This window comes from Rattus rattus, chromosome 7 (assembly GCF_011064425.1).
Source record: "Rattus rattus isolate New Zealand chromosome 7, Rrattus_CSIRO_v1, whole genome shotgun sequence".
NCBI classification, from domain to species: Eukaryota; Metazoa; Chordata; class Mammalia; order Rodentia; family Muridae; genus Rattus; species Rattus rattus.
In genome coordinates this window covers 18,438,707-18,463,334 of record NC_046160.1, presented here as the reverse complement: position 1 = coordinate 18,463,334, position 24,628 = coordinate 18,438,707, and the positions used below count along the sequence as shown (strand labels likewise).

Genomic DNA, 24,628 nt, shown 5'->3' with positions numbered 1-24,628 from the left:
GAGGGAAAGAGAGCGTTAGCTAAGGAAAGAGTGGCTTTTGCCTCTCAGGAGATTTGCCTGCCTGCTTCCATTTCCAAAAGGACATTTTATATTAGCTTTTTAAAGATTTACTTTTTTTTATTACGTACAAATGTGAGTGTATTGTGTGTGAGGTTGTATGAGTATGAAAACATGATTTTAAGTTTGTGAGTGTTTGTGCATGTGAGTGTGTGAGGAAGTGTGTGTGTGTGTGTGTGTGTGTGTGTGTGTGTGTGTGCAGGTGACCATGGAGGACAGAAGACAGTGTCCTGGAGCTGGAGTTCCAGGTGGTTGTGAGCCATCGACATGATTCAGGGAACTGAACTCTGGTCTTGGAAGAGTAGGAAGTGTTCTTAATGGCAGAACCATCTCTTGAGCCCCAGCACTTTATATTTAAATGTCTTTGAGGACTTTCTACCAAACAATAAACCTTTGAACCTTTTAACGATGTTGTTTTCAAAAACAAAAATAAATAAATACATAAACTAACTCCAAACCAAGGCATGTATTTAGCACTTCATGTTTTGGGATATGCCCGATTGTTTTTCTTCTCCTAAAGCCACACAGAGCTGCTGTGTGGCCCTTGTCCCTGTGCTCCTCCTGGATGATGGATATGCCCCCTTAAGTTGTTTCTAAACTTTATGGAGAAGAGAATTGAGCCCCAGAGCAGTGACCTTTGCACAGGAACTAGCTCCCAGTGTCCTCGTATTTGGTGCACTTTACTTTCTCTCACCGCCCCCAAACACATTTCAGACTGAGTCTTACTGTGTACCCTGGCAAACCTGAAACTCACAGAGCTCCGCCTGCTTCCCCAGTGCTGAGATTAATGGCACACTTAGCAGGATACATGCGTGTTGTTCTGCAGTTTCCACATGACCTTATTTTATCACACTGATTTTATAGATGAGGCTCTATGGTACAGACTACATAATGTCAGTCAGAGGTTTCTAGATGATTTAGTGACTTGCCTTTTATTCACCTTCCTGTCCTGTCACCTGTGTATTATACACACAGGTAGATGTGGAGAATTAGAAAAACTGCCTACTATTCAGTGGCCCAGAAGTCCTGTTATGAGAATCCTGAGAGGGGTTAGGATTTTAAACTAGGTTAATTTATTATTACACTTTGGAAGCCACCTTCCATATATATCTAACAAAAAGCACAGGGAGCAGAATGTGAGGCTCTAACCTCAGGAGCAGCGTCTTCATCCAGGAGGAGTCAGCAGCTGACACCTTTGGTGTGCATGGTCCCTGTCTGTGTTGCTAATGAAGCGCATTGTCCTGTGTGGTTTGTGGTTGGTCAGCAGTTAGGATTCTGAGCTATTGTTACAAGAAAACATGTCTGTTAAGTGTGAAGCTTCTGCTCTTTGGTTGTGAGCCTAAGCCCGCTCTCCAGCTATGTAGCTGTTTCTCTACAGACAGGAAATCCAAATTTAGATGATTGTCTGTCTCCTTAGGAAGCTATGGTTTTAGAGTCCTTAGGCAGTTGATAAAATGTCGGTCATTTTTCATTAAATTAAATTGCTCTTTTGCTTTCATCATAGTAGCTAACTGTATCTTTATGTATTATTTGAAAGGTAAGTGCCAAAAGAAATTTAAGGAAAGTCTTTATGACTGACTGGCCAACCATATCATCCTGAGTTTCTTCACCTTTTAATCAACCATACTTCTTGCATGAGCAGCAAATTGTGTCTGCTCCTGTAGCTTGTATGTAATTCAATGCTGTGAGATTGCCAGATGCTCCTATATCTTATGGTATTTTATAGAGATACTGTTAAGCCCTGTCCCCTTTTTGTTTTGAGACAAAGGCTCAATGTACATCCCTGGCTATCCTGGAACTCACTACGTAGACCAGGTTGGCCTTCAGCACGCAGAGATCCACCTGCGTCTGCCTCCCAGTATTGAGATAAAGGTGCATGCCTCATGCCTAAGCGTCCACTAGCTTTTTAATTCTTAAATGTGACCTGAATTTGCAAAGAGCAGTAAGAGATCTTCCAAAGAGAAAACAACACAGTGCTCACTTATTCCCCAGCATCATCTCCTTTATGTGTTCCATACCTGTAGGATGGGCCACTTAAAACACAGTCTGCTTATGGTTGAATTTAATTTTTACTGCCCTAGCCTAATCTGTTCATTGTGATCTTCCTGGAACTGTGACATTAAGTGACTAGATCAGTAGAATGTGTCTTGAATTAGCAGGAGTGCTGGAGATTGCCAGAGATGCCTCATGTTAGGCAAAGAGCTTTAAGCTGTCTGCATTGCTTCTGTGGAACTTTAAACACTGATTTATTGGACATGACCTTTATAGATCAGAGGTTCTCATGGAAGGACTCCTTAGATAAGAAGGAAATAATTGATGTGGTTTTCTGCATTAAAAATGAAAGGCATTGAGTATTTTGATCAGTTTCTCTTTTGTTTTTAGTATTTCATTCCCCGTAGAAAAGCTTACTAAAGTAAAAATTCGTAGGTAGTAGAGGTTGAATTCGGTAGGAGATGTATGTATTACAGTGCTTGGCCCTTTTAACAGGTGGTTTGGAGTACAGGAAGGTAAACGGGATTTCCTTCATAGCAGGGATGTGATGTCTCGCTGCTCCTGTTTCCCCAGCGCCAGCTCGCAGGTTTGCTGTTTGAGTTGGGATGCACCAGCTCAGCCCTGCAGATATTTGAGAAGCTGGAGATGTGGGAGGACGTGGTCATCTGCCATGAGAGGGCTGGGCAGCACGGGAAGGTAGGTGACTGACAGTTATGTGAGCGTCGTCGTCTTCCACTGTCTCCCTTGCTCTTTAGAGAGACCCTTCTGATAGCATTTGCTTGTGTTCCTTGTTTAACTTAAGACTTTTTAGTGTTTTCTCTGATTTATGTTGCATAACATGTTTTCTGTGTTCATAAAAGAGAAAAGCAGCCTGGAGTTGATAACGATATTTGGCATTTGAGAAAGAAGAATAACTGCACTGCACATTTTGATTTGTTTTCCTATTGACTCTTCTGTAGCACAGCTTTGAAGTAAAATATGAGGAATTTATTTTAATTATCTTTGGGGTACCTGGTGATCAGAGACTGTGGACATAGAGAGATTATCTAGGAGTCTGAGTCTGTGTGAGAAAGTCTGTGTGGCCCCTGCCGAGGCAGAAGCATTATTAAGTGTGTGATACATATTTAATTCCACTCTTAAATCGAGTCAACAGAGAAAATGTTGTAATATTTGCATCTGTTATTAATCTGTTGTTTCTTCTCCTTATAAGTGAACCATATTTTAAGACTTGTGACTCTACATTGTGAGTAGTCATTAAACTGAACACATTGAAATCATATATTAATTAAAACTATTTTTATTTTATGTGCATGGGCATCTTGCCTGTATCTATGTTTGTGCACCATATGTGTGCTTCGTGCCCGCAGAGGCCAGAGCGGGTGTCAGGTGGTCTGGAACTAGAGTTCCAAATGGTTGGGTCACTTCGTGGTGCCGGGAACTGAACAGCGGCTCCCTGCACCGGGGGCTCCCATGTGCTTTCAATTGCTGAGTCAGCGCTGCAGCCCCAGTCTGGGATTCTCACTGTACTGATGTGACTAGATAGAGTGTGCAGCACAGTAAAACCCTCAGGTGGGTTTTTATTCCCACTTTTACCTTTTCCATTGTTACGAGGATGTCTCTTCTGGTGTGTCTGAGGACAGTGTTCTCATATACATAAAATAAATAATTTTTTTTTAAAAAAGAACTGTGACAGTTGTATGTCTTTCATGAATTGGTCAATGGTAGTGAAGTTCTTTGAGTTGTCTAGTGTAGGGCAGAACCAGCAGTGTCACCACAAGATTCATGGTGCCTTTCATACGTTTTAATATGGCAGATAAAACAGTTTAAGATGGAGTTGCTGCACTGGCCCTCCGTGTATAAACACTTGCCATTCCTTCAGTGAGGAACTGATGGAAACAGATGCAGAGAACCACAGCCAAACATTAGGCAGGGCTTGGGGACTACTGCAGAGGATCGTAGGAGGCAGAGGGGTCAAGAAAGCACACGGAACCTAGCCTGGGTCCACAGTAGCTCACAGAGACTGAACCTCCAACAGGGAGCCCGCACAGGACTGAGCTAGGCCCTCTGCGCATATGTGCAGTTGTATAGCTTGTCTTCTTTGGGACTCCCAACAGTGGGAGCAGGGACTTTCCGGTTCTGTGGCCTGCCTTTCCTCCTACTGGGTTGCCTCGTCTAACTTTAATAAAAGAGGAGGTGCTCAGTCTTACTGCCACTTGATATGCCATGGCTCCTTGATCTCTAAGGAAGAGAAAAGGAGGAGTGGATGGGGGACGGGAGGGACAGAGAGGAGAGGAGGTATTTAAAAAACAAATAAGAAGCAACAACAACAAAACCACCATTCAGCCTGGCAATATGGGGTCCACCGTTGAACCCAGGTGAGCTTGTGGGAGAGAGCTAATGCCATAAAGTTGCCCTTTGACCTCCTCATGCATACTCATGCATTCATGTAATGTAGGCTTGGATTTTTCATAACCTACTTTAATTAGGGTTCTTTGGCGAGTTTATGAACCTCCCTCCTAGCCCACCTACCAGAGGTAGGGGCAGAAGAAAGGTTAACAGGAAATAGGGATTGTGGGCCTGTTTAGAAGTAGTGCTTTGGGGAGATCCCACTCTTTGCTGTCAGAATATCAGCAGCCCTGTCCAAAACATCAGACACTTAGTAGTGGCTGGGTCCAGAAGATGCCGCAAGGCTCTGCCGAATCAGCACGAGTCCAAGGGAGCAACAAGAAGATGCTGTGATGTCAAGGGCTCTCTGGCGAGTTCATGGCAAGCAAAGAACAGTGCAAGGCGAACCAGTGCAAGAGCATCATCCGCAAAGACTAGCAGAGTGGGGCAGGGGGACCAGTGCAAGAGCTTTGTCGCATTGTCTGTGGGGTTTACATTCTCTCTAATCATCATGCACCCTCTGCTCACCTGTGTCTGTCTCACCTGTGTCTGCTCAGCTTCATCGAGACAGCCCCTCACCCGTGTCTACCTCAGCAAAACATCCTCTCTTCTGTGTCTGCTCAGCAAGAAACCAGAAATTTCCACTTCAATGTACAGTAACTAAATATCAACAAAGAATTTAAAACAGGCTTGGAGGAATACTAAAGGACAAGTTTATGGGAGTTTGAGAAGAAAAACAACGGGAGAGGTTGTGTTGGGGGAAATGTAAGAGAAAAAATTGGGCTTTTTGAGTTAGAGGTCAAGAAGACCGACGGGCTCAGGAATTGAAGTCGACTACCAGCTGCAGATGGGGTGGTGGAAAGGGGTTCAGAGAGAGATGGACTGCCTGCAGGGTCAGGACAGAGGGAAATAAAAAGGGAAATGGGAAATAAAAAGTTATACTTAGAACTCAGAACAACAGTGGACTTAGCTGGGAGTTGACAAGCAGCCACATTGGCTTTGTGTGTGTGCGCGTGCGTGTGCGTGCGGTGGTGCGGTGGTGCGGTGCAGGGCTTCTGGACTACACACCTAACAATCTCATTAAGGCACCCAGTACTCATTGTGCCAGTGCTCCCTCAGTGTGTCACGTTTGTTCTCATCTGCTGACACCAGGCTGTCCTCTTGAGCTCATAAAGCAACATGTTCTCCCTAGACGTTAATGGCAAGCTGCCGTTGTCTACTTCAAAGGCGTAGACCATGATATTTGTGTCAGATCATGTCACCATGTTTGTACATGTGACACCCACTCCAGGCAAAGGCAATGTTATGCCAGGAAGTTGACATAGATCTGCATCCTGTCCCAAATGGTGTCTGTGAAGCAACTAGCTGCAAATGGCCTTTTGCATTCCTCTTCCCAGCACGGCCTCCTTTTACAGCAGGATTGAGGATTTGCTGTAAAGACTATATAATATTTTGATCCTGGGAAAGAATTCCATTGCTATCCACTCATTCCCTTTTTTTGTACATCAGCAGAAGGCTCCCCTTTCTTTCTGATTCACCTCAGATCACAGAGTCTATCACTGGTCACTCAAGCAGCGTGACTTGACTAAGGGCTTCTTCTCTGGACAGCTGCTCCCACATGCTCCCTTGCTTTCATGCATTTTGTGACGTGGGGCAGGTTACTCTATCTGCCCTGCCTCGGTCTCCTTATTGAGAAGCACGAGGTCTGCTTGGCTTCTAGGTTTTCCCATGGTAATGTGTGTTTCCAGAATGGGGCTTACTTTGTGCCACATGCATGTTTGCTGTGGTTCTAAGACATGTACCTGCTCACGGTTTGGTAGCTTTGAAATGGGAACTTCAGCTAACAGTGATATCTTCCGGTCTCAATCAGGTGACCAATACTGGAGTCTGTGCATGCTGGTTATAGCGGACACCATGTTGCCCCCTCAACGCTGTCAGCATGACATTTGTAGGATTTAATTGGCACTTAAAATGAAAAGCTCTTGTATTTGGTATTGAATCAAAAACAAAGCAAAATAAAAGACATAACCTAAGTAGAGAAATAAATTGGGAAATCATGAAATAAACATTTCTATTGGTAAAACTGTCATAATTTCACTAACATTTCTTTAAAAGTAACAACCAAGTGTTTCGTGAAAGCTACAAAGGAAAGATACTCAAAAAGTATATGCAGGCCAGGTTTGTAGGTGCATGCCTTTGATTCCAGCCCTTAAGAGGGAGAGGCAGGTGAATCTCTGTGAGTTCAAGGCCAGCCTGGGCTACATAGTAAGACCTTGTTTCAAAAAAAAAAAAATAAATAAATAAAACAAGCAAAGGTTGTTTAAGCCTTGTTTTGTTCTAAGCTATGTAAAGAGAGGTTGCCATAGGAAATGCCCAACAGTGTATTTAAGGCAGAAAGAATCAATCAAACTTTACTGAATAGAAAAAAAATTGAAGCATTGTCCTCTATCACTAAGAATTTGCCTTATGGTTGATAGCATCTCAGATTTGATCAAATATAGAACCGTGTTTCTTCAAAACCTTATTTTTCGTTTTAGCATCTATTGTCGCAAATGTTTGTTTAAAGAAGGAATGGACGGAAGAATGAGTATCTTGGTTTCTAATCTCATCATTCCTTACTGTGTGATTCTTTCACATTGGTTAACAAATAAATAGCAGTGGCTATAGGAAATATGGCCACTTTTGAAATGGTGGTGGGTTTGTTAAAAGTTATGTTGATTACTTTATGTGAGCGTGTGTTTTTCCTGCATGTGTATCTGTGTGCCGGGTACATATCCAGAGTCTGTAGAGGCCAGAAGGGGGCAGCAGATCCCATCGACCTGCAGGTAGAGACAGTTGGAAGGTGCTGTGTGGGTGCTGGGAATCAAACCCAGATTTTCCAGACAGTGAAGCAGTGGTTTTTTAGAAGACTTCTTGAGGTTTTTGTTTTTGTTTTAAGAAGATTAAGCAAGTTGGTGAATCGCAAATACCCAAGGCATGCGTTGAAATTAATTTAATTATTTCCAGAAAGTATGGAAAGCTGAGATGCCCCAGCTGGAAGAAAAGCCCTTAGAGAAGGAGTCGATGCTTCCCCACTAGCTGTATATTATGTAAGATTTCTTTATGTTCTCGTAAGAATTACCTTAGAGTAAGGACAGATACCTGTGTCTAAATATTACTGGAAATGTTCATAGTTTTAGAAATGTAGTTATTTATTTAGTTGTAAAGTTTTGTGACTTATAGCCTCCCCCCAAAAAATCTTGATTTTTTTTTTAAAGGTTGAGTTTAACAAAGAAATTTTCTTTTCTTTCTATTTTTTTTTTTCCTTTTCTTTTTTTCGGAGCTGGGGACCGAACCTAGGGCCTTGCGCTTGCTAGGCAAGCGCTCTACCACTGAGCCAAATCCCCAACCCCTTCTTTCTATTTTTTAAGAAGAGTTATTTACTGTGCCTTTATATGAACGCATGTTTTGCTTGCATATATGTGTGTGTGTGTACCGTGAGGAGAGTATTTGATCCCTGGGAGCTGAGTCACAGATTGTTGTTGGCCTCTTTGTGGGTGTTGGGCACCGAAACCACGTCCTCTGCACGGACAGCAAGTGCCCTGACCTGCTGATCCGTCCCTTCAGGTTCGGCACTGCCCATCTTTCTAAGTTATGTTTTCAGATAATTTTAACCAAAGCCCTAAAAAATACTGCTTCAAGTTGGGAGCAGATGTTTAATGTCTGGAGCGGCTGAGCTTCTGGTGCTTGGCCCTGTGCCAGTGGTTTGCACTGCCTTTGATTTCACTGGATGTTTGAAATTTTAATCCTGGCATCTGATGCTTAATGGAATAATTTATTTTTAAAAGGCTAATTTAGAGATATGCCTGAGTCTAATGATTGAGGCAATGGTCACGTTCACACCTTGCCCTGGTACGTTCGCAGACTTTTTAGTTTAGAGTACTGCTTGTAGCCATTCTTACAATTTAATGGCCATTGGCAAAGCACCTAAGATTAATTTTGGTTGACCCTGGGACCAGCACTGGCTCTCATCTGTTAGCATTAATTGTTCAGTTATTTGGCTGGCTTGTCAGACTTTCCTCTAGTTGATGGCAAAATCTCGTTTTGTTGAATAGACCTAGTTTGCTCTCTAAACAGCAGCAGAGGCTGAGCTGGCATCAGCTCCGAGGGGGTTGACCTGGTTGGGGAGGAAAAAGGATTTCTTTGCAGGAAGACAGGTTTGCACGAGGTCACATAGCTGTATCTTGATTATGCTACATTTTCAAATTACTGTAACCATGGACTTAACATTTTGTTTTAAGTTGCAAGTAAATTCATTACTTTAAAAAGAGCTGAGGGTTCTCAGTTATCTGTGTAGTTTTTATGAGGGGTGGGGATGTGTCTTCCAAGATAAAAGCTTTATGTGATTTTGAGTTTCTTGTATGTTCTTTACCAGAGCAGTGTTCCTAAGGCAGTATCTGACCATGGCAGTCCCAGCCATCAGTCACTTCCCTTTGTTTCCAGAATGGAGAGTGAATGGTTGCTGCTGCTTCATGATCTGCCCATTTTCGCGGCCTCTTCCTCACAGTCTCCTGTCCATATCATTCCCAGGGCTCCAGGAAGACGAAATCCAGTAGTTACCTGACTTGATGGCGTGGCTTTAGTTCAGGTCCCACATTTGTGCTCTTGTCTCTAGAATTCTTGTCACTCTTAGCTAACTCTTGCTTACTCTTTGGGTCTCCGTCCAGGGTGTATAGTGTGTGGACTACACTGATACCCCTCTAGCTGGCTCATTTCCTCTGTGCTGTTTAATCTATGTTATTTAGAGCTGTGTCCCCAGACACCATACCACCCATGTGACAAATAGTTGAAAATGTGCTGGGAAGCAAATACCCCAGTAGAAGCCTCCTTATGGAAGACTGGCCAGATGGCAAAACACCTGCTACCATCCTGTTTTGTTCCCAGTAGTAATCCCTGCTCCCACTTTCATGGGAACTTTAGAGTCTCTAGTTTTCACCCAGTAACTATAAGAACACCATAATTTGTTGTTGATGATTCAGTTTCTAAGCGTGTCTCATGGATTGTTCTTTACATGGTCAGTTTGTCATCATTACATGCTACTCATAAGAAACAACAAAATCTGAATCGTGAATCGCCTTTGTCATTTTACTGGTTAGCATTGGTAAGTGGCAGATTTTGTCTTTCAGGAGCTGATTTCACTCCCTATAAAGCCTGTCCTGTCCCCACACCTGCCTGCCTTCACGGTTGCTGTAGCGTCCATAAAACTTGGAGATTAGATGTTTGAGTTAAACCCCTCCGAGGCACAGTAATTGAAACTGCTCCACACACAGCTGGGTAATGCAAATAGGAGGTGACCAGCTAATCGGATAACTAGGCCTGCTTTAGATTACTCTGTTTTAGCTTGCACTTGGAGTGTTTGTGTTGGCAAGTACACTTTGAGAAATCCCAAGCCAGAGCTTGGTGTTGTCACACACATAAATGCAAGAAGCAATTAGTGAGGAGCTGGCTCTGAGCACGTGGCTCAGAAGCACCACACAGGTCGTGAGGCTAGGAGGGTCCAGCCAGACATGGGGCCTTTGCACTTTGCACGTCTTAGCTGTTGCTCTTGGGACACGACTACCAGGAGGAAGCTGTTCTGCTAGGAGTATCGTCCCTGGGAAGAGGAGAAGGTGCTTCAGTGCTATCCTAGCCCTGCCCTAGGCATCCTTCTTGCTTTTGTGAGGGGTGTAGAGCACCTTCCCACCAGGTAGGACCTATGTCTGAGAGCTAACCTCTCCTCAGTGAAATCAGCCTACGCTTGTTCTCTGCTTGGGGTTGGGGAAAGCCTGTGGTTAGAAGAAACCTGTTGTGTGAGACCCTTCACATGTGTATTGTGAGGTCTGGACATGTGCTTGGTTCTTTTTAACTCAGGCCTGTTGCCAGAAGGCCAGATCTTTTTATTTTCATTTTTAGTTAAAAAACTTGTTCATATATGTGTATCTGGTGGGTTCCTGTGAGTGCTCACATGGATGTGCATGGAGGGCAGAAGAGGGTCAGATCCCCTGGACTACAGGCAGTTGTGAGCTGCCTATGGGTGCTGGGAGCCATACTCCATCCTCTGTAAGAGCAGAGGATCCTAACTGAGCCTCCTCTGCAGCTCCGAGGAACACCATTTTTTGTTCTTGGCCTGTCTTTTCTACCTGCTTGGAGTGAACTGGCTTGGTTGTTCGGCCTGCCTGTCATTTTGATAGTTAGTCCTCAGGGTACCCTTTCCACTCAGAACCACTGAGTCCACCTGCTCGTCTCTGCCTTCTCATTTTGGGTTGGGAGGACTGGCCATAGTTGTTTGTTTGTCTGTTCCCTTTTTTTGTGTGTATGCTGACCAGATGAGGACTGCTCCTGTCACACATTAGAACTTTAATTCCTTCCATTAATCCAAAATAATCAACATGTAACTCACAGCCAAGAAGTACAGTTTGGGAATTACTTCAGACTAAAATCCCCTCCTTTGAAGATTGAACTTTCACTCAAGGCTGACAGAGTGCTGTTTGAGATTGAAGTAGTAGGGTGGGGTCTCTCCCCCTCTGTCTGGTTTCCATTTAACACCACAGAGCACCATACTGTTACAAACGGAAATGGTTACTGGTCCCATCATGTGCCACTTGCCACAGTTCTACCTGAACTGCACAGGGAATGGGGGGATTGGTTCCCACAAAGTACTAGGAGTTTATACCCTGAGTTTGAGGTTGCAAGTTGAATGTAGGCCAGTAAGGCATTTTGTCTGTCTTTTGCAGTGTTTGGGGAGAAAAAAAAATCATAGTAAAAAATTTCAGATTTCATCTTTTAAAAACTCCAGATTTCCTGGTTTCTCGTAGAGATCCAAAAGATGAAAACCAACCGAACAGCAAAACTAAAGAACCCCTTAACCAAGAGTCAAACAAAACCCAAATAGCCAGATGGAAACTAGGCCCAAATCCTGCATGGTGTACTGACTGGCTGCTGAGGGGCCAGTCCCTGCATGCTCTTTCCCTTCACTCTCCAACCCTGTCAACTCTCTGGGCCAAGCAGTGTCGTCTCCCTGTATTCTTTTAACTGTAATTATAGGTGCTGCTTAAGTCCTAGCTCTAAGTTTATACTGAGACTCACTACTCATATGTGATTTCATTAAGAAAAGTAATTGTGCAAGTAATTGTGTAAAAATAAAATAGATTAATAAAGCTGATAAATGTCCTTTGCATATGTGGGAGTACAATGGTATGTAATAGACATTTAGTGACAAGCTTTCCTGTGTCTTTATAAAGTTGTGCGTCTGAGCTGTGGTCATCCCAAGATTCCACAGGCTGAGGCAGGAGGAGGCCAGCTGTGAGTTTGAGACAGGCCTGGAAAGCAGAGTGAGACCCTGTTTCACCCTCCACCCCCATATTGCATTTTCCCACAGGAAAGAGCCTTGTGCAGCCAGCTACAAAGTTTCTGCACTCTGAAGACCCTGGTCCTGCAAACTGCTGTTGCAGGGCTGCACATGGTATCCCAGTGGTGTATTCTTGTAAGCTGGGTACATCTTCTGTAAAGTAATAAATTGTACAAATTTAGTGGATAAGTGGAGGAGGAAGGATAAAACTGGGACATGTTGGAGAAAATGAAAAGGCCAAGGAATGCAGTGTGACGAATTGAAGCAAGGAAATCTGTTGCCTCGAGCACTGCCCTGGAGAGAGAAGTCTGCTGGCAGGAGGAGGAGGTGTAAGATCTCAAGGAGAAAGAATTAACTTATTTAACATAAAAATGCACAGTGGGGAGAGGTCAGTCTGGACCAGGCAGGGCCACTGCTCTGCTGTACCCCCCTTCTCCAGGTAGCTGCGTCCCTCTGACCCTCCACACCCATCTTCCAGATGATCACGCACCCACAGCTGATAGAGTTTGCCAGGGACAAGTTTCACGCCACCCACTGTGTTCCTGGTTCCTAAAGAGTTATGGGGTTGGGAGTTAGAGGCTGAAGTAAGATAGCCAGGTGAAGCCCTTTACCCCTCAGCATTTCTCAGTGTGGACATTTTCCTGGTTTCTGCTCACTAACTTCGCTGTGTTCGTTAATTTGTCTTCTTTGCAAAGGTTAGAAACTCTGAGTCTTGGACTCCAGCAAATCTTCAAGTCTAAAATGCGATGAGTCTAGTCAGAAATAGAATTTATTTGGTCATGTTTTTAATCAAATAGATATGTTAGGGTATGATTTGATGTGCTGAGCTTTGGATCCTACTTTAATGTGGGATGTCTAATGTACGGTCTCTTACTTGCTTTTATTTCTTTAAGAGTAATGAGTATTTCCTCATTCTTCTCTTTTTTAAACCTTTTTTGAAAAAGTGTGTGTGTGTGTGTGTGTGTAAGTGTACAGGTTTGGGTCTGTGTTTGGAGGCCTGTGTCTTACTCAGTTTCACTCTGTCTTCTGAAGCTGTCTGGTGTGTTGAACTGGGAGCCACAGGTCCTGATGTTTAGCTGTGATAGCCAGTTTGCTCCAGAGATCCTGGGTCTACCTCTGAGAGCTGGGATTGCAGCGGCCTGGCCTGTCTTATTTGTGTTCTGGGGATCTAAACTCTGGCCGACACGTTTGTATGTCAAGTTCCTCTTGAACCGTCACCCCAGCTCCCCGAGTCTCACTTCAGTGACTTCAGCCTTGGATCTTCCGGTTCGGTGTTTTCTCTCCTGTGTCTTTGATCTTTGCTATTTGCTTCTTTCTGCATCTTTGGGTTCAGTCTGCTCCTCATTTTGATTCTTTCGGGGGAAGCTGAGGTTCCTGATTAATATTTTTTCTTTTTCCACATAGGCATCTAGAGCCATAAATTTTCCTCTGCACATACTTTTGCTCTGTCCTGTAATTTCTGGAACGTCTCTGTTTCGCTTCATCTTAACGTGCTTTTGGTTTTGTGGTGATTTCCTCTTTGACTCCTGGCTGCTCAGGAGTGCATGCTTAACTTTTGCGTGTTCACGATGCCCTTAATCCATTCACTGCATGGCTGTGGTCCTTTCAGATTTATTGGGCTGGTATCCTGAGCCGCCATTCAGTACATCCTGGAGCATGTCTGTGCATCCCTGAGGAGAACGCATGCTCTGCGCTGGTTGGCTGCAGTGTCTTTAGGTGTATTCTCAGTCAGCACATCTGTGGGATTGTTCATGTCCTCCCTTTCCGAGGGCCGTTTAGTCTGCTGCCCATCCCTGCAAGCTAGCGTGACGGCTCCACGGAGCATTGCATACAGTGCCCATCTCTTGCCGGCACTGTCAGTTCTGCTCTTGTTCTTTGGAGACGTGTTGTAGATGCACGCGTTTATAGCCATTGCCGCTTCTTGATGAGTGAACATTCTGGCATAAATGTGACTTCCCCCCCATTAACAGTTTTTTCTGGAGCTCTGACCCTACAGCGACCCCAGCTCTCTTGGTTACTGCTCACCCCGCCCCTGACACTTTCACTTTCACCGTATTCGAGTGCTCACATCTAAAGTATGTTTCCTGAAGACGACATCTTAGTTGGATAGCTTTTTCATTCTGTCTGTTCCTGTCTTCGAATCGATTAAAGTATTTAGTTCCTTTATACTTATTACTGATAATATAGGTTTATGTCAATCATTTTTTAGTGACTTTTTTTTTTAGTGGTTACGATGTAATGCATTAGTGGTTTTTACTTTTAATGACACCCCTTTCTTCACTTTTGTTGTCCCTCTCAGTCACAGACTCATGCCACTGTGAACTTAGCAGTTGTCTCTGATTGCTTTGGAGGGGTTTCCCTGACAAGCTCACAGGGGATGAGGTGTGGGTGGGCTCTCCAAGCCTTCAGCAGATGGGCGCATAGCACATTTTTGAGAACAGAGCTTTAAGGAACCAAATCCAGGGAGCTCTTCTGGTGGCTGCCAGACCAGCTCTCACTGAGGCTGTAGCTCTTAAAAGACACACAGAGTTAGAGGAGAGGGAGTAGGCATGGCCGAGTTACAGTGCCATGAAGCCAGCCGCCCTCCTCAAGGTCTGGCTGCTTCTTCTGAGTGAATGTGCCTTGCATTATTGCATGTATGCTCTTGGTAACTTTGGGAGTGCTAAAAAAGCTGGCTCTCCTTCTGCGTGCTTTTATGGTGGATTTTGATACATCTTGCCACCTGTCCACCCCCACCTCCACCCCCACCCATTCATTCATCAACCTGTGGAATAGTGTTAAGCCTGGAAAAAGGCCTCGCTTTTCAGCTCTGTGGCTTCTGGTTGGAGACTGACCACTTGGTTGAGAAGTCTAAGTCTAACTTTGTCTCACATAGTTAATACCTACTTCTCAGAATTATGATAGGGACTGAGTTAATGACTGAAAATGAGCCTATGAGTCACCATGTAATGGAAATATACAAAAGGTAAGGGTGACATTGATGTAAAAGGTAAAATGTCGACAAGGTTGTACCCAGGCTTGCTTTGTTTATGGAAGAAGTAGATGCTCTGAATCCTTTTGAGAATAAGGGCTCTCCTGGAGTTAGGGCTTGTATAAAAGGGCAAGTTAAGTTGTGAAACAGAGGCCAAGGAATGGGGAAGAGTCTCCAGCAGGCTGCTATAGGTGGGGAGGTCAGACCCTGAAGGGGAATCTGTGAAGGTTCTTCCATAGAGATGAGACTGTGAAGGGAAGCTTAAGCAGGTCCGTGGAAATCTCTGGGAACTTTGTAGCTAGCCGCCCTGTGAGTTAGTGCAAGATTTTCACAGAGGGCTGGAGTTGCTTTGATCAGCAGGGTCGGCTCACAGCTGGGAAGATCAGCCACACACACACACTCCAAGAGCCAGCCGGGCTCCCCAAGCTGCTCTGGGTCTTGCTTGGCACTGTGTTTGCCCATGACCATGTTGGCATGCAAAGGCTGTTGGTTCATTCTGCCTTGCAGTTCCCTCTGGCCAGTGCTGCCACGGAAGCAGAAGCACAGGGGATTTCAGGAAACCTCATTCCTAGGGCAAGCACACTGACATGACACAGTGTGAGGCAAGGGCTTCCCTTGGACTTGGGAGCTTGGCTATCTGGAAGACAGCTAACTACCAGCAAATTCTTTGCAGATTATGTACATAGTTAAAGAATTCTGATATAGGGGAGCTTAAAACATTATTTCTGTAGCAGAGTTTAGAGTATATAAGATTATGCATTTATTTTACAAGCTTTGTGTCTTAATGACTGGGCATTGTGATCAGTACCCAACAGAAGCAACTGGAGGTGGGGAGGATTTCCTTTCAGTTAGCTTCAGAGGGATTCTAACTGTGCATAGAGGAACTTGGGCAGACACAGAAGTACCTCATCTGGACACAGAATGAAGCTCAAATTGAGCTGGTATCCCCTGCAAAGGCCCCATTTGCTAAAGGTTCTGAAATAGTGCTGATAGCTGTGACCAAGGGTTAAAAGAAGCTTCTGTGTAACCTGTAACATTTTAGATTAAAGCCATAACCACTTTAGTTAAGAAATGATTGCTTGGTGGTAAATTATGAAGATAATTTTTATAAACTGACTGTTTTCTCATAATAAGCTATGATATAAAGCAGATAATTTTCAGCTGGTTTTTGGTTGACATTGAAACAATTTCTTATCTTGGTTTCTTGAATTCTATCAGTAGAGTATCAGCAAGGCCATTGACTGATGAGGTCTGATGGGCTGATAAGATAACCAAAGCATAAAGTTCTTAGTGTTCTTAGGCAAGATAAGACACACATGCTTTCCCTGTGCTCTGGTCTGACAGTGTGTAGCTCTTGGATAGGGAGGAGCATTTTTCTTTATCCATATCCGTTTCTCAAGGGCCAGGGCTTCAGAAAAAAGGTCATGTCCTGGACAGTAGCTACACTTGGTTCCACCGCTGTGTTATTTATAAGAATTCTTGGTGCTTTCCAGGACCCATGCGTGTTGTCAGTGTAAATAGGTGGCTAATTAGAACCTACACATTTGCTGCCTCTGAGGTTTAGGTGGACCTTCCTGTGGCTTATGTAGGCCCCAGTGCTGGATGGAAAGTGAGGCTGGGGACCACTGCTCGGCTCTCTGTCCTGCTGCTTACTTGTTATGTCTACCGTGCTGTGTTCAGGCGCTAGGGAAGATATCATCGTTGACTTCAAAGGCCTGTGAGGTTACTCTGGAATGGACTGACTCCTACAAGTTCTTTAGGTTCCAAAGCATTAGCATTAACCAGAAATTAACTCTGAAAGAAGCCTTTTCTCCAGGACACGAGCACCTAGTAAATGGCTACGTTTACTCCTTTAAAGCTGAATAGAAAAAAAGAATTTTGCTATGCACTTGGCACATTGTCATACGGTCCTTTCAAAGTGGCATTTGTCCTCTTAATTGTGTTTAAGAGACTGAGTCTTTGAAGATATTCAGGGATAGGAACTGGATGAGAGTTGGCATCTTAGAATAGACTCAGACATTTACACTCTTGAAACGGTACATAGACCAAGATTGACCCTGATTGGCTGCCTGCCTGCGTGGGCTGTGATCAGTCAGCTACCCCTTTATAACCCATGCTAGTCCCAAGTGCTCTAGCATGACTTTGGCCAGCTGCGTCTGAGCAAATCATCATGCCCGTTTGGCTCACAGTACAATGGCAGGTGTCTGCCACCTTGGGTGTCATCCTCTTCATTGAAATCCGGAAGCTCATGATGGCAGAAGTGCTCCCTTATTACATGGCATATTTATAACAATCCTTTTCAAATATGCTTCTTCTCCCATGCAAACTGCGTTTCTCAAAGCCAGGATGGAGGGAACAACCCCTAGGTTCTCTGGGTGACAAAATTGGAGTGGGCGAGCAGGTTCCAAGTGCTAAATTAACAAGTCCCTCCATCCTGAGTGTTGGATTTCTTCCTCCACATTAAGTGAGGAATTTCTGGTATCTCTGCTTAGTTTTTTGGCCACATTGGAGTCCAAGTTTCGTCATGTACTTGAGCACATTATTTAGAACTGTCCCCAGCTGTTTGAGTTAGCATTGTGAATCCAAACTCTTCTAGGGGATCACAGTTCAGCCTGATTTCAATTATGATCACATTTGTCTCTGGTTTAACACCTCTAGAATCTTTTTGATCCCAAGATTTTCTCTCTATAAATTAAAATCTTTCAGTGTCTTCTATGTGTGAATTTATGTGTCTAGAGGCCGTGACCGATAGGACGTATGGTGCAGGCATGAGTCTTACGATGAGGTGATGTTGATCCTGGATAGAGAGGTCTGCTGTCTCTGCTGCTGTGGGGCCAGAAGAAGTTGGGAGTTCTGTTCTTTGACTAATCCAAAAGTTCTTGAGTCTGGTCTTTTGTGACCATTGGCCTCTTCTGCTCTCTGGCCACAATGGAGCGACTCGTTGGTGGCTCACTCTCCCGCATTCCCTGCGCCCGAAGCATAGTGCCTTAAACCCCTCAACTCCCCTGTGCATTGTTTGTTTCTCCTGTATCTCTGGGGAGGGCTGGACTTGGCTTTGGGTTTTCTCAGAAGTTACAATTAGGTGGTGGTGAAATAGGGACTTCATGGGGCTTAGGACACTCCCACCAACACAAGTCCTCCATACTTAGGATAGCATGAGGCCAGCAGGGATTCTTGTCCTCATCTCAAGGCTTCTCTAGGCTGCTTCTCCTCATGAATCAGCTGAGGGACAGACAACAGGACTGCTTACAAGGCAACACAGGGCTCCAACCCAGTGTCCAGGAAAAGCCCCCAGCTTTGAAAGTCACTCAGTGTTATTTTTGCCATAGTCCTAAACCCACCCACAGCATTTGCTAAAGAATAAAAAGACAAAAACAATGTGTAGCTAAAAGTCCATTGAGAATAGTGAAACATATTTGACTCGCTCCAACTTTACACGGAGGTAATGCTTCAGTCAACCCTAGCTGTGCTTCAGCAGTCCTGAGCTGGTAGGAGGCACCGGCGGACAGCCACAAGGACAGCAAGCCCTCTGAGATTATCAGAAACCCCCTGGTTCTCCACCTTGAGGACTGAAAACACCAAGGGCCGTTTCCTTCCTTCCCTTCCTTCAGCTGTCTGAGTGGGTCTGGAAGCAGCTAACATGTCTCTCACTGTGTTCCTTCATGGTGCCCTGTCACTCAGCATACCGAGCCCTGAGCTTGTACGTGCTTTCGTCTAAGGCACCAGGAAGGCAATTCCAGAATTGTGTGTCATGGACTTGTCAGTGTTTGTTCCCCTCACAATCATGGCATCTTCCAACTCAACAGAAAGGTTCAGCCCCAGGTTTCCAGGAGACGGTGCATGTAGTCACATCTGTACTGAGTGGCGGCTGGCGTGTATTGCAGACCACAGAATCCTCTGTAACAGGATAGAACAGAAAGGAATTTTAAGTGAGTCAGCTTTGGAATTTGTGGAATGGTGTGGTACAAAGTTTAACTGCCTTCCTGTCAAGAGATGCTTTGAACCACACTGTAAACTTCCTGGTGTGGCGCTGTCATAGGACATTTTGGTTAAATGTCTGTCTTTATGGGTCACAGAGTTTTGCTCAGATACATTAAAAGCCGCTATATTTATATTTAAAGGGAACGTGTGTTCTAAAACATTGAATTATAAAACTGTACTTGTTTTGGCTTTCGTGGACTTACGATTCTTTTCCCTTGGGAATTGTTTCATTATTTTGATTCCATGTCCAGAGTACACCTGGCAGTCTGTATTACTGTGTCACAAATGCAAAAGTGCCAGCACCCAAAAGACACTTGAGATGTGCATCCCTTATTTGAAAGAGGTCACAAAACATAGACACCTTATAGATACATCTAACGTAAGCTAAATCTAATGTACAGACTTCAGATTGCTGATGTATCCGGGACAGGATGCAGACGTGGGCGAGCTGAGTTGAGGGTTCCTAGTAGTAATAAGCACAGAGTCACATGATCAGGCAGCCATGTATGATGGGCATCAAGGAATGATGCTTACACATAAGCCTTATATTGACGGAGATCTTTAAGTTGGCCTTTAAGCTGACTGACTGGAACCACATATGCCTGGTGTTGGTGTTACCAAGCAAGCTTCCCCTCCTGGATGGGAATCATGGGTAAACAAGGAGAAGTTTGGGCGTGCTGGTCTCAGTAGCTGTCATATCACAGCACACGTGGCAGCCATGATTAGGTAGACAGGTGTGGGCAGCAGGAAGTTGGATCTGCTGGAGTTAACAGATCCAGCTAAAGCCTTGGGAATCAGGCCCCCTGGCTCTGCAGCTCAGTATAGACCAGAGAGCCAGGAGTCCTTAGCCTTTGATAGTTCCAGCCCCAGGCCTTTTGAACTTACAGTTAGGACTCTGAGATCCTTGGTTCTAAAGGACCGACAACTTCCTGAGCCTGCCCAGAGACTAGTGCCTGCTCTTTCTCTTCTGCCTCTTTCTAACCTGGCTCCTACCTCCTTCTCTGCCCTTTCTACTTCCATTGTCTCTTTGTTACTGCAATGCTGCTTTTGTAGCTCAGCCTGCTCACTGCCTGGCTGCCGGCTGCCGTGGTCCTCTACCACTCCTGTCAGAGCACTTTCTTCTTCTTGTTAACAGCCCTGCCCACAGTCCTAGAGGCAGGCAAGACAGAAAGGACCACTAAAGAGAGTCCTTTGGAGGGAGTGTGTGTGCATGTGCATGTGTGTTTGTGTGTATGTGTAGCAGGCAACACAGAGAGCCTCTTGGCTCACTCATTAAATGAGGGTGCACAACCTACTTTTATGGACCAGTCACAGCACACCTCACATGCAAGTGAAGGCTTTTGTTTGCCCTAGTCACAGACCCCATGTGAGGCTAGCTGGGGAATGCTTACAGTGATCACCAAGCCTTATGAAAGCAAAAAGTCCTGACTGAGGCCATACTTAACAGAGGCAGAACATGAGTGTGACTGTTGTTCACTTGTCCCAAGGTATCTGTGGAGTGTTCCAGATGGCAGCGAGAGAGTCGGTTTGGTAGATTACTCCCCTCCCCCACCTCAGCTTATTTTCAGTGAAATGAACATTAGGAATTCAAGGAAGTTGTTATTGACAGCAATGGTGACTTCAGCAGACTTACCAGGGCTTAGCAGCTGCCCAGAGGAGGAGGGAGAGATGGCTCTTCTCAGTGGAGTTTCATCTGCAGGTGAGAGGTGGCTTAGTTAAACAGTAGGTTTTTAGCAGTGGCTTTTAAATTATATCTCTTTTAAATAAAATTTTAACAACTTAAATAGAGAACACATAAAAACAAACAAAACCGTCTTCATGCCATGGGGCAAGGTGAGGTAAAGACACTTCTCTTACAGCAGCAGTGGGCAAGCGAAGCAGGAAATGCTGTGGAGTGGTGGAGTGGGTGGCCTTCAGGCTTCCTGGGCCCTTTGAATAGTTCCTGCCTCTCCTGCTTCCTTTTCACTTGGGCCATAACTGTCTTCCCGTGGGCCTTTCTCAGCAGCCTGTGCTCTTGAGTTATGAAATGAGCAAGTCATTGAAAAATCCACAGACTATGAAATAAAAGTACACATCCTAAAAATAGCAGCTAGTCACCATTAAGTGATTTTGCTATTTTTGTTGCTGTTCACAGGCAGAAGAAATTCTTAGGCAAGAACTGGAGAAGAAGGAAACACCAAGTTTATATTGCTTGCTTGGAGATGTCCTGCAAGATCACTCCTGCTACGACAAGGCCTGGGAGCTGTCCCGACACCGCAGTGCCCGTGCCCAGCGGTCCAAAGCTCTCCTCCATCTTCGGAACAAGGAGTTTCAGGAGTGTGTGGAGTGCTTTGAACGCTCAGTGAAGATTAATCCCATGCAGGTAAGGCCTCATAAAGCCTTCAGTTCTTGGCTTGGGGTCTACTTTTCATAAATACAGTAACATGTAGGATGGGTCATTGATTTTATAAGGAGAACACATCTAGACTTTTATACACACAAACATTTAAAATATGTTTTCTGTATGTATGTATGCAGGTGCACGTGTAGGGCAGAGGACAACAGGTGCCAGCCCTCAGGAGCTGTCCACCTTGGTTTCTGGGGTGATCTCTCAGTGTCATTGATCCAGAGCTCACTAGTAGGCTGTGTTGACTGCAGTGAGCCTCAGGGTCCTGCTGTCTGGTCCCCAGTGTTGGCAGTGAAAATGCATGCTAACACTTGGGCTTTTGTACATACTGGGTGTCGGAATCAGGCCGCTGTGCTCGGGCTCTGTTCTGATGGAGCCATCCTCCAGCTCCATTTAAACAGCCTCAGAGGATTTGAAAAATTACTGCAAAAGGTATCTAGATCCCTAAAGCCATGACAGGTCTATAGGAGAGGACCTGGTTGTAAGGGGAGATTAGCTTTCTTGGTACATAATGATACTCAGTTGGTAAAATGATTTTGAGACTGTCTTTTCTTTCTCTGTCAGACTTTATAATTTCTTTTTCAATTCACCAGTCATGGCTCCTGCACACGTACATAATTCTTCTGGTGGAAACTTGGGTTGCCTCCACCCCTTGCCTGTTACAAAGAATGGTGCAAAGAGGAAGGGTGCGTGTAAATAGTAGACTTGCAAAGTGTCTTTTACACTGAAAAAAAGTCAGCTTGCTTAGTGTCGAACACTTTGGTTCCTCAGGGTCACAGTAGATGGTGAAGAACTGTCCTAGACACACATTAAATCCAAAAGCAGTAATGAAGGCTTATGAGAAAACGTCTGTATAGTCTTTGATATTTGCTACTCAGAGAAGCAAAAGATCTTCACATAGTAATCCTGATCGTGTGGTCAACCTTCAGAGGGTCTTTTAAGATTGTTGAGCAGATCCTGAGTGTATGATCACTAATAAAGAAAATGAACCTATCCAGTAACAAAACACATCGTTTTTAAATATATAGTTGTAAAAGTAACATAAGACTTTTTTACCTGACATTGCATTTGAAAACTGGATGCATGAGTATCTAGTTTAATAAAAGCCACTGCGATTCTCAGTGAGCTCTCAAAGCGCTCATCAGATAGCTCCATTCTGATTTTACTGTGAGCTTCGTTGAAAATAGTTGTTCATATGGGCTGGAGAGTTGGCTCAGTGGTTAGGAGCACTTTACTCTTGCCAGGGACTGGAATTTGGTTCCTAGCAAGCATCTGTAACTCCAGTTCCAGGGGTTCTGGCACCTTCTTCTGATCTCCTCAGGCACCAGGCACACATGGTAAACATACATACATGCAGGCAAAGACTCATACACATGAAATAATACATGTAAAAAAAATGTAAACCAGTTGCTCACAAATCTAGGTGTTAGCGGGGAGCGAAGGCATGGGTAGTGCAGGACGTTTATCTGTGAAGATGGGACCCAGGAAGTCTGGGAAAGACAAGTGATCCCAGTTTGCTTTAGATCAAATGTTAGATTGCAGCTTTATGCATCCACTTGTCAGTTGGCAGGCAGCATAAGTATGTCAGTTGAAGGGGAGTCATGAGTACACCAAAGCACTGTCCTCATGCAAATCCTGGAATCTGTTTCTAAACTCTGTCACATTGAGAAGCAAACCTACATATTTTGTTCATAGGACAATACTTAGCCAGTGTCAAGATGCATAAAATTGTTTGCCTTAATCTAAGTTTGCCATAATTGCAGCTTACACATTGGTTTTTACCTCAAAGAAATATGTGTAACTCTTTTAAGTGAGTGGTTAAATCCATTAAAAGTGCTAAATCTATAAGCCAGATTTTGTCTTCAAGTCTTGGCACAACTGCTGTGTGATAACTACAAGCAACATGACGGAGTGTTGAAAATCATAAAGTCTTACTGACGTTGGCCCTTGGCTTCACCTTCTTACTCCTGAAAAGTAGTGATGTCACTGGAGTCAGATAGCCTAGACTCCTTTCCCTCCCTCCCTCCCTCCCTCCTCCCCTCCTCCTCTCCTCTCCCTCCCTTCCTCTATTCTCCTCCTTCTTAACAAACAGCCTGAACAGTTTTTAGGAATTCCTGTAAATGATGATGATTTAATATCTAGCCCCTTAGGAAATTCAGTCTTGACAATTTGTGTGATGTCCCCATTTTTAATATTTTTTACTGGATATTTTCTTTATTTACATTTCAGCTGTTATCCCCTTTCCCAGTTTCCCCTCTGAAAACCCCCCATCCCATACCCTATGCCCTGCCTCCATGAGGGTGCTCCTCCACCTACTCTCTCCCGCCTCCCTGCCCTGGCATTCCCCTATACTGGGGCATCGAGCCTTCACAGGACCGAAGACCTCCCTACCCACTGATGCCCGACAAGGCCATCCTCTGATACATATGCTGATTGAGCCATGGATTGCTCCATGTCTACTCTTTGGTTCGTGGTTTAGTCCCTGGGAGCTCTGGGGTGTCTGGTTGGTTGATATTGTAGTTCTTTCTATGGGGTTGCAAACCTCTTCTGCTCCTTCAGTCCTTTCACTAACTTCCCGTTGGGGACCCTATTCTCAGTCCAGTGGTTGGCTGCAAGCATCCGCCTCTGTATTTGTCATGCTCTGGCAGAGCCTCTTAGGAGACAGCTACATCAGACTCCTGTCAACATGCAATTCTCGGCATCCCCAATAGTGTCTGTGTTTGGTGACTATATGTGGGTATGGATCCCCAGGTGTGGGGGTCTCTGGATTGCCTTTCCTTCAGTCTCTGCTCCACACTTTGTCTCCATATTTCCTCCTGTGAGTATTTTATTCTCCCTTCTAAGAAGGACTAAAGTATCCACACTTTGGTCTTCCTTCGCGAGCTTCATGTGGTCTGTGAATTGTATCTTGGGTATTCCGAGCTATTGGGCTAATACCCACTCATCAGTGAGTACATATCATGTGTGTTCTTTTGTGATTGGGTTACCTCACTCAGGATGATATTTTCTAGTTCCACCCATTTGCCTAAGAATTTCATGAAGTCATTGTTTTTAGTAGCTGAATAGTACTCCATTATGTAGATGTACCACATTTTCTGTATCCATTCCTCTGTTGAAGGGCATCTGGGTTCTTTCCAGCTTCTGGCTATTATAAATAAGGCTTCTATGAACATAGTGGACACATAACATGTGTCTTTGTTATATGTTGGAGCATCTTTGGGTATATGCCCAGGGGAGGTATAGCTGGGTCCTCAGGTAGCACTATGTCCAATTTTCTGAGGAACCTCCAGACTGATTTCCAGAATGGGTGTACCAGTCTGCAATCCCACCAACAATGGAGGAGTGTTCCTCTTTCTCCACATCCTCACCAGCATCTGCTGTCACCTGAGTTTTTGATCTTAGCCATTCTGACTGGTGTGAGGTGGAATCTCAGGGTTGTTTTGATTTGCATTTCCCTTATGACTAAGGATGTTGAACATTTCTTTAGGTG

General features: G+C 44.5%; 1 protein-coding gene across 1 annotated transcript in view; it reads left to right on the top strand.

Moving 5' to 3' along the window:
- Ttc27 (tetratricopeptide repeat domain 27) overlaps positions 1-24,628 on the top strand; it is a 144,343-nt gene that overhangs the window by 64,341 nt on the left and 55,374 nt on the right. The window contains exons 12-13 of the mRNA XM_032908915.1: positions 2,623-2,745; positions 20,887-21,114. Of these exons, the coding sequence (XP_032764806.1) occupies positions 2,623-2,745; positions 20,887-21,114 (351 nt within the window). The remainder of the gene's footprint in view (positions 1-2,622; positions 2,746-20,886; positions 21,115-24,628) is intronic.